The 9,968-nt window shown below is 53.2% G+C and overlaps 1 protein-coding gene across 1 annotated transcript; it reads right to left on the reverse strand.

Annotated features, from left to right (window-relative positions):
- Positions 1-217: 217 nt before the first annotated feature.
- CRYGN (crystallin gamma N) lies at positions 218-6,797 on the reverse strand. The gene is made up of 4 exons (XM_068673688.1): positions 6,777-6,797; positions 6,115-6,417; positions 4,645-4,790; positions 218-433 (listed from the first exon to the last, which is right to left on the reverse strand). Exons 1-4 carry the CDS (start codon positions 6,795-6,797, stop codon positions 298-300), a joined length of 606 nt encoding a protein of 201 aa, XP_068529789.1. The 3' UTR covers positions 218-297.
- Between the last annotated feature and the right edge of the window lie 3,171 nt (positions 6,798-9,968).

Here is a 9,968-nt window from a genome sequence, read left to right on the forward strand (position 1 = left end):
CCATGCTGGGAACATGTTTTGAGGTTCCCCAGGTCTCCTTGTCACCACCACTTCTGGAAGGAAACCTGTGCCATCACCCCGTGTCCTCCTTGTCCTCGCCTCTGCACCATGGAGAATAAAATCCCAGCATGTAACTCAAGCTTAGAAAGGTTGCAAGCCCGTTCCCTCCTGAACTCATACAATTGACAGGAAAAAAAATGTATTTAGAGCCAAAAGCTGATGTTGAACGATTTATTCCTCGGCCCAGATGGCAGGAAGGGGGTGATGCCCGGTCTCAGTGGCGGGGTGAGAGCTCAGCTAGACGTAGTTGACGACTCTCCTGACAGACTGGACGCTTGAGCTGCACGCCTGCCACGCTCTGAAGCTGCTGAACTCGCCCCGCTCCACCACGTACATGCGGCCTCGGTAGTTGGGCTCCTCGTACAGCACCCACCTGAGCAGAACGGGACGGTTACCTGCGGCCCTACAACCCCACGGTGCAAGCTGGGCTTGGCCACACGTTGAGCAGCTGCATTTAGGGGATCCCGTGCTGCAAACCACCAGGCCCCGCAGCCCCAACCCCATTCAGCACACAGAAAGCCCCCAGAAGAGTTTCCAGCACAGCCTGGCAGTCACCCTGTGGCCAGCTTGGGCAGAAGTTGGTTTGGGTTACAGCAGCAACAAAGCCTGGAGCCAGAGACTTTCCCCTTCTCATTGCTGTAGGAATTGCGTGTTTATGCGGGAGCAGAGTGAGATGGGACAAATCTGATCTTCACCAGACACGACAGAAACAAATTCACAGCATTCAGCGCTAAAGAAGGACACCAGTCCCATAAAAAATCTAATAAATTAAAATTTTAAATCATAAAACCAAACTTCAGGGGCCAGAAGCGAGGCAAGTCTGAAGAATTCCTAAAAACAGGACAAGAAAAAGTCCTGGTGTGTACCCCAAAAGGCCCCTCAACCCCTGGGTAAACACATTTGGGACTGTAAGGAGAAATATCCTTCCTGCTGCACTGGAAATAAATCCTACCTCCTTGAGCTGCCTCTCTAGCTGTGATGGGAATCACGTCTATAGCCACGCTTAATAATTCCTCTTTTTCCTAGGAATTCTCTCTGATGTTTCCTAACAGGGAGCAGGTTAATCTTCCAAATCATTTGGTTTTCGTGGTCGATCTCTTGCCAGACATTCAGCTGTGACATCTTGGTTAGGACCTACTGCATGTGGGATTTCCAGAGAGAAAACTCCTTTAAGTCCTGCATGGGCCAGTGACTGCTGAGCCTCCAGGGTCAGACAACAGCTGCTGAGCTCGGATCAGTCTGACCCAGAGCTGAGAGCTGCAGCCCTTAGGAAAAAAATGTTGTTTATAAAACCAGCCATCCATGAGCATTATAAAAAAAAAAATAAAAAAAAAAAATAAAGGAAAAGCTTAGAGCATTTGGTTGAGCCACCCCACAGACTCCGGGACACGTCTGGATTTATTTTGCACTTCTGGAGGGCACCCACCCATGCGGTCCCGGTGGTCCTGCATCACCAAAATGTGCCCAGCCGAGACAGCTGGCTCCTGAGTGTTCCCTACAAACAACCAAGTTCATTTTTTGGCACTTTTTGAGGCCAGTTTCTATCTGAAGTGGAACTGCGAAGTCGTCCTCAGGCTTCCCTTGGAGGCTGCCCATTGCTTGTGTATACGCAGGGTGCCCCGAGGCCACATGCACCCTCACGTACCTGACCCTTCAGAGAGGGTGCTCAGCTCTTCAGCTTAATTAAGAACAATTTACATCATCATCATTCTCCTCTGAACACACCCCTGCCTTATTCATAAGGCACGCCTGGCTTTCTTCCTTTTCTACCCCATCCCATTCAGCAATGGAGGGACCCCAGGGAACAGTGCAGGGCTAGAGCAGCCCATCATAGCCCCAGAACCTCCGTGTTTCTCTCCAGGCCCATGGTTCACATGTCCATGGGGTCAGTGGAGCATTTGAGCAGGCCCTGGGGCAGATGGAAGCGGAGAGCACGACCTGCTCTGGTGAGAGCCCAGCGGTTTGGGGAGCTCCCCTGCTTAGGGGAAGGCAGCGAAACAGAAGAACGGAAGAGCAGAAGGACGGGATTGAAGCGTATTGGCAGTGCAAGGTGATGAGTGAGGACTTGTACAGCTTATTTAGCTCTTCCTTTATTCCCTAAAATTTACGTTCCCCCAGAACATCAGCAACTGAGGCAATGGAATCGGTCAGCCCAGAAAGGAGATGATCCCGTCCTGCTCGTGGCCGCCCGGCTGCTTGTGGCCGGGGAGGGACGCCGAGAAGAGCAGGGATGATGGGGGCAGAGGAAACACACAGGCATTGGTGGAAACTCACTGCTTCTCCCCAAAAATCATCGTGGCTACTAAAAATCACCCTGTGCTGTCTGAAGGGCCTCGTTAATTAGCACCAGGAACACTCAGCTGTGATGAAGTCCACGAGGTGTTTACACTGCAGCCCATGGCTTGGGGTTGCCTGCTCGGAAGGGCTGGTTCTCGCTCGCTGTACCCACACATACACCACAAACCTGGGAATTTCAGCCTCTCGGCCTCAGGAGGAAACCAAAAACCTGCGGTTTGCTGACCCAGCTCTTCCTGAAATCTCTTCCCTGGCTTGCTCTGAGGCCGGCCGATGGGTTGGGTGTCAGAGCCCGGTGGGTGCCGCAGGTTCAGCTCTGACCGAGCAGTGAGGCTCCATCCTTCCCCGTGTGGGATTCGGGCAGAATAAAAGTTTGGTTTGGTTTCTCCAGGTTATGTCACTAGCTTTCAGAAAAGCCTTTTTTTTTTTAGGCATTCTCTCCCAGACAGTAAAACAAATTCAGCTTTTTAAAGCTGTGATTTCCAAGCCATCCCCTGCAGGTGGGAAGCGCGAGGCCGCTTGCCATCAAACTGCCAAGCTCCCACGGAGGCAGCAACATCTCCGAGTGCCCCGGAGCAGATCTCTCGTTCCCAGCATTGCCCCAAAAGCTGCACCAGCACCGTTTCTGTCCCCGTGTCCCGAGCCGCAAAGGTAAAGCAGGGAAGGTGCCAGCACCCTCGGTCCCACACAATGCTGAAGTTTCTCCATTCCTTCCTCTCCATCCTCTCCAACCTCTCCATCATCACTTCCCACGGGCACGGCCACCCCCGTGAGAGCAGCAAGCAGTGTTTTTGTGGCACGTGGCACCATCCGCGGGCTTTGGAGGGGAAGAAAATATTTCTGCATCCAACCAACGTCATGCAACGAGGAGGGAAAAAACATTGGAGTGAGGTTTGGGCACTGCTGGGAGCTCAGAGGAGCCCTGCTTTACGTTGCTCCTGGATGCGCAGGGTGATACGGACCTGCTTGTGGTCTGGGGATGAGCTGGAAAGAGCCTGCGGCTGAAATTCTCCTCGTTTCTCATGACTGCGTCTCCTCTGCTCTCCAAATGGCCAAGGCAGGACTTCACCAGCACCAGGCAGAGCTGCAGCACCTCTGGGGACATCTGGGTTTATGTGGTCCGTCCAAAAGAGACGTGTGGTAAATGAGTGGTCCTACAACGCTTAGCACACTCGTGGGCGCTCTCTTGGCTTTATGGTGTTGGTTCTCCCCCACTGCTCAAATGACTTTTGCTTCAAATGCTCAGGGCTAACAGAGTTCCCAGTGAGCTCAAGAAATAAGGAAGGGAGGGAGGGAGGGAGGGAGGGAGGGAGGGAGGGAAGGAGGGAGGGAGGGAGAAAGAGAGAAAGAGAGATAAAGAGAGATAGATAAAGAGAGAAATGGAGAGAAAGAAAAAGGGAAGGGAAGGGAAGGGAAGGGAAGGGAAGGGAAGGGAAGGGAAGGGAAGGGAAGGGAAGGGAAGGGAAGGGAAGGGAAGGGAAGGGAAGGGAAGGGAAGGGAAGGGAAGGGAAGGGAAGGGAAGGGAAGGGAAGGGAAGGGAAGGGAAGGGAAGGGAAGGGAAGGGAAGGGAAGGGAAGGGAAGGGAAGGGAAGGGAAGGGAAGGGAAAGAGAAAAGAAAGGAAAAAGAAAAGAAAGGAAAAAGAGAAAAAGAAAAGAGAAAAGAGGAAGAGAAGAGAAGAGAAGAGAAGAGAAGAGAAGAGAAGAGAAGAGAAGAGAAGAGAAGAGAAGAGAAGAGAAGAGAAGAGAAGAGAAGAGAAGAGAAGAGAAGAGAAGAGAAGAGAAGAGAAGAGAAGAGAAGAGAAGAGAAGAGAAGAGAAGAGAAGAGAAGAGAAGAGAAGAGAAGAGAAGAGAGAGAAAAGAAAAGAAAAGAAAAGAAAAAAAGAAAAGAAAAGAAAAGAAAAGAAAAGAAAAGAAAAGAAAAGAAAAGAAAAGAAAAGAAAAGAAAAGAAAAGAAAAGAAAAGAAAAGAAAAGAAAAGAAAAGAAAAGAAAAGAAAAGATCGAGTTTTCAGTTTCATGCACATTCAAGGTATCCCAGAGCTCTTGTAGCCTTTCACCCTGCTAAAATCATGCCCTTTGCAGCAGCTCTTATTCCACACTCAATATTGGAGTCGCCAAAATCACTATTAGAGTCGCCAAAATTCATCTTTAAACCTTGACTGACACTTTCAGGCTCCCCCAAACTCCTCCAGCACCAGCAGGTTTTCCCCCGCTGGCTCCTTTGCAGCCGCATCCCTCGCCCTGACGCTGGCCCTGTAGGGCATGTGGGAAGGGACCCTGTGGGTACTCACGCGCCGTCACCATACACCTTGATGGCGTTGACGGAGGGCTTGTCCCAGCCCTGCCCCTGCAGCGAGGCGCAGTCCTCAGTCAGCTCCAGGCTGCGGCCGCTGAACCGGCTCCCCTCGAATATTTCCATTCTGTAGTGCTCGCCGTGCTGGGGGCAGAGGGAGTGGAGTCAGCCAAAAACCAAACCAAACCCAAACCCAAACCAAATCAACCCACGGTTTGTTGTTCTCCCAGCTCCTGCGAGATAAAGAGGGGAGGGTGTTTTGGGGTGGAAATAGGGTGAAAAAAAAACTCGTGCCATAACCTCGTGCCACCTCCCAGCCACATCGGGCTGCAGCCGCTGCGCTCGTGTGGGCACACGCAGCCCACCTCTTCCCTGAGAATCCCCCCCCCAAAAAAAGATGTCATAATGTTTCCCCCAGCTAATTAATTAGGAATCTGCGGTTCCGCTGTGCCTTTCTTGAAGAAGAGAAGTGAAACGGGGAACAGGAAGGGAAACCTTCACAGCGGCATCGCTACGTGAGCCCGTGGGGGTGAAATGAGGTGAATTCCTCCGGGGAGAGCTCACTGCCTAGGTTCGGGGGGGGGGGGCAGAGCGAGCTGAAAGGGCTTTCTGAAGCTGAATTCAGGGAATACCTAAACGTGTGCTTCCTATAAACCATGCCGAGGAACGGAACGGCCGGGCTGCGGTGCCAAACCCCACAGCAGGCGAGCGGATACGGCGCCCGAGCAAACATTCCTCCGGGAATCCGCGCTGCTGAAAGCACTCACGGATATCCAGTGGGGGAAAAGAGGGGGCCAGGAGGGGAGGAGCACCCCCTGCTCTGGCTCTGGGCCCCGGGAAGGATCCCTTCGTGTAAGGGACCAGCAGCAGGAGCAGCGAGCCATGCCCTGGGGTGCTTTGGGAAGGAGGTGCCCATAAAGTGGCCGGAGAGAAACCCCTCCAGGCCCGGGTGGGCTGGGTGGTTGCCCTGGGGGTCCCGAGGGCTGGGAGAATCAGAAAGGAGGAAGGAACCCAGCTTCACTTCTCTTGGCTGCTTTTCCACCTTTCCAATTATACCTTCCTCCAGGTGGTGCTTTTAAAAGCTTCCTGAGGGGAGGGCTCTCCATTGGGGGAAAAAATCGGTGGTAGCCTGGAATTATTGAGATTTTTTTTTTTTCCAATAGCAGAGAATTCAGGTAAAATCCACCTGGAGCAGCTGCCCCATGGGTCTAGCTTGGGAAGCCCCTGGGGCTGAGCTTCTGGGCCCCCATTTGCCCCATTACTGAGCCTCCACCTTGAGCATCCTGCAGCAACCCAGGTGAAAAAGGCGCACGGTGCCATCAGGATGTCCCCACCTCGTCTGCAAACCACATTTGTAACCCCATTCCCATTGAGGCCATTGCATTTGGTGCCCCGTGGCATCTCCATCCCCTCCAAGGCTTCCTCCACACCACGTAAGCTCTCGGCTAAGCCGCGGGTGGTCACTCACCATCCCCACGGGCCGGCAGGAGCCCAGGCGGTCGCCGCGGCCGTTCCAGCGATGGAAGTGGGGGTACTCGCCGTGCTCCAGCACGTACTGCTGCCCGCGGAGGTTGGGGTGGGCGAAGCAGACCCAAGCCCCGCTCCGGACGCAGATGGAGTTCACCTGGTTGAGGAACCCTCGGTCCTGGAAGCTGCAGCAGGTCCCGCAGACGTCCAGCCTCCTGCCCGTGAAGCATTTCCCTTCGTAGAAAGTGATCTGGGGTGGGGAAGGAGAAGGGCACGGTGGTGAGGAGCGGGGCACAGCCAGGCCCTGATGTCAAGCCAACAGGAGTCTCTCACAGATGCATCATTTTGGGGTCGGTTTATTTTTTAGCCACTTCCCAAGAGGAGCATGCACGCAACCTTCCCCATTTTTTTTTTTTTTCTGCGAGCCGTGTTTGTTTTTCTGGGAAGGCAGCGCATCCCGCATGCACGGCACTTCTCGCTCCCTCACATATTTCCAGCAGGAATGTTTAAACAGGAAGCTCCGCTCTCAAAGCGGCTCCCTTCCCTGCACCCTCCCCATCCCTTCTACCAAATCCGTGCCCGTGCCATGGGGGACGTCATCCCAGTCCCTACCTTCACCCCATAGGAACCCGGGCGAGAGGCGAGCAGTTGGGTTTTACTCACTTTTCCTGAGTACTGAGACATTTTCTGTTGGCTGCTCTCCAAGACCATAAAAAGGGGAAGCCAAAAACCAAAACCACGGAGCCGTCGGCCACCCCGCTATATAGCAGCGGGGGCAGCTGGGGCTGCTGTCGCGAGGGCTTTGGGACAAAGCGGCAGGAGCCGGGGCTTTGCGCGGCCGTGCTTAGTAGGCAGAACTGGAGGTACCGGGGCCTGCTGAGCGCAGGGTTTTGATTTCGAGCAGACAATTTAACAAAAGATTTGCTTGGCAGGGCTTCAGTCAATTAGTGGTGTGCATTTACTCCTTTTTGAAGGATTTCTTTCTTTTTTATTTTATTCTTATACAGAGCAGACAACAAGAAAATAAGGAGAGTGAAGCCACTCGAAGCATGGCTGTTTCTTTACCAGACGGCTGCTGCTTTTTCCCAGAGCATTCCCCCACTACTGATGTGTGGCAGATGTCCTTGGAAGACTCCTCACCAGCAGCACGTTGTGCTCCATCCATCAGGGAAGTGGTTTCTTGGTCAACCTTCCAGCCCTGTTAAATGTCATCTCTGAACACCATGGACCTCGTCTCCTCTGAAATACAGCGGCTGGGCTCACAAGCTCACTCGTGTTCCTCATGATCATTGTTTTTTATGAGTGTTTCACCTTTCAAAGGGCATATATAAGGCAGGATTAGAGGGATTTTTAAGCAATACCACTGACTGTAAATTAATATTTCCCAAAGAACTGCAATTATGGCTTTGTCACCGTAGATGTTGTGCATCTGGCACCTCAAACACCACCTCAGAGCCTTAACCCAGGCAGCCCAGAGGCTGTGGGGTCTCCTCCTTGGAGAGCTCCAAAAGCCGCCTGGCCATGGGCCTGGGCACCCTGCTCTGGGTGGCCCTGCTGGGGCAGGGGCTGGGCCCGAGGGACAAAAACATCCATCAACTGACTTCTGAGGACAAAAAGCCAGGGAAAGCCCCAGCCCACAAACCCCATGGGGTGGATGCTTCGAATCCGTCCCCAAAACTCCCTTCCTGGCGGGTTGCTCCCACCCCTCCACGTGCATCCTTTGGCCAGCCCAAGCAAACCTGCCTCGCTGCCACAGGAAAGGGGGCAGGAAAGCTGCTCACGTTTCCATCTCCAATAAATAATGAAGAAATGGTGAATTAACAAAGAAACAAACCCCACCAAACCATGCCCTTATCAAAATGGTTGCAGCTGTTTCCATCAGCACTCCGGTGAGCGGAGAGGAAGACCCACAAGGCTCACTGCCGACAGGACCCCAAAATAACCACGAAAGCAAACTAACCACGAAGCCAGGTTTCCCCTGGCCCTGCCTCACGGTGGGATTTTCCCCGTGTCTCCTAAGGTGCGAGCTGTAATTAAATCTGCAGGGACTGGACGTCCCGAGGCTCCAGCCCAGCTGTTAAGTTTGTGAGAAGCTGCCCAGCAGGTTGGGAAGCTATTTAAAGAGAGAGAAAGAGGGCGTGACTGCTTTTTTTTCCTATTTCTTCGAGAAAGCACATTAAAGATATGAAAAAAATAAGGAGCTATAAAAAAAAAAAGGGGGGGGGAAAAAAGAATACTTCTGTGGTAAAACAGTGCCCAGCCAGCCTGTCCCCAAGTGTCCCAGCCCTCAGTTTTCCCCTTGTTCCCAGTTTTGGCCTAATGGTTGTGGCTGCAGGCTTGGAGGTGACATTTGCTTCCAGGTGCCCCACAGTGCTGAGCTGTCTGAACACCCACTGGCATCCAGGACGTGTCCTCCCCGGTGGTGTCTCCCACCTGAGAGGCACAGGACAGAGACAGGACGAGGCCCCAGGAGCCCCCATGGCTCTGTTGGGGACACAGGAGGGAAGGGCTTGGTGCCATGGGACACTGCTGGTGCCAGCTGCTCACAAAAGCTCATGAAGAAACTCAAAGAAAAATCCCTTGTGGCTACCACAGACCCTGTGGCTATCACAGAGCCCCCTCCCTGATGCTGAAGGCCCTTCAGCTGGTGGCTGGCTGTGGACCTGGGGACATTGTCTTCTCATTGTCCCCTCCAGGCCAACACCGTTGGCATGACAGGACACCGGGCTGACAGACATCTTCTCTGACCCCACCTGGTTGGGGCCTGAGCAGAAATTTTGCCCAAGGAGCGTTGTTTTACCACAGAAGTAGACGTGGCCGTGCTACCAGCCCCCACACAACCACCCAGGACCATCTCCCCAGCGGTCCCTCTCTCATCCCCATGTCCCACCTCAGGACCAGGCCGTGAGCATGGCAGAAACGAGCCCAGGCCGGGCAGTGCCCCAAACACAGCCATGACACACCACATCGCTCCGACGGGGTGTTTTATGGGCTTCTTGTGGGGATTTTTCCGTGCTGCTCAGCAGACAGCGATGGGCCCATGAAGATCTGCTGCGTTACGTGGCGCTGAGAAGATCCTGCTGGAATACCTGAGGTAAAGAGAGAAGCCAACCTGGCTCCTCCCCTGACAAAGAAATGTCCTCAAGAGAGCGGGGTGTGACTCCTGCAGGCAAAGCTTTAGGAGTGACCCAGCAAACGCCAACAGGAATGTTTATGGGCACAGGATTAGCGTTAGGCCGTGCTCAGAGGCACCTCATACGGGCAGCGCGACTCCATGCAGATAGCAATTAGGTGAGCAACAGCCAAGAAGTTGCCTCGCACCCTCTGACAGGGCCCCGCTCCGGCTTCTGGAAGAGCTTTGGGTATCTGCAAAGCAGTGTAAGACCAGGCCCTGTACATTTCTGCATCTTACTGCTTTCAAAAGCTTAACAACTCATAGATGTCTCCACGTACCTCAATAAGAGGTACTTCTAGCTGATTAGACCATCTCGTTCCACCCCCCTGCCATGGGCAAGGACACCTCCCACCAGCCCAGGTTGCTCCTGGTGACCTACTACGTGTCCATGCCACACCCCGTGTCACCACATAGAAGTACAGGCTCCAAAAAACCTCCTAATGCCTGCGCAAACTCTGTAGCAGGATCATGGCTCAGCCCTGGCCAGCGTCCCACTGTGAAAAACAGCCCCTTGCCTCACAGTGGGCACCTGCTGGTCGGATTAAGCCACATATTTTTTAGCTGTATTTTAGAGATGGATATTGAAAAAATAAGCAAGGACTTATTGTAAATAAAAGTCTGCCCAGGGATCAGTATTAGTGTAGCTCACTGCACATCTCAGCAAGCAGGACCATATGAGC

The sequence above is a fragment of the Anas acuta genome, chromosome 2, assembly GCF_963932015.1.
Source record: "Anas acuta chromosome 2, bAnaAcu1.1, whole genome shotgun sequence".
NCBI lineage: Eukaryota > Metazoa > Chordata > Aves > Anseriformes > Anatidae > Anas > Anas acuta.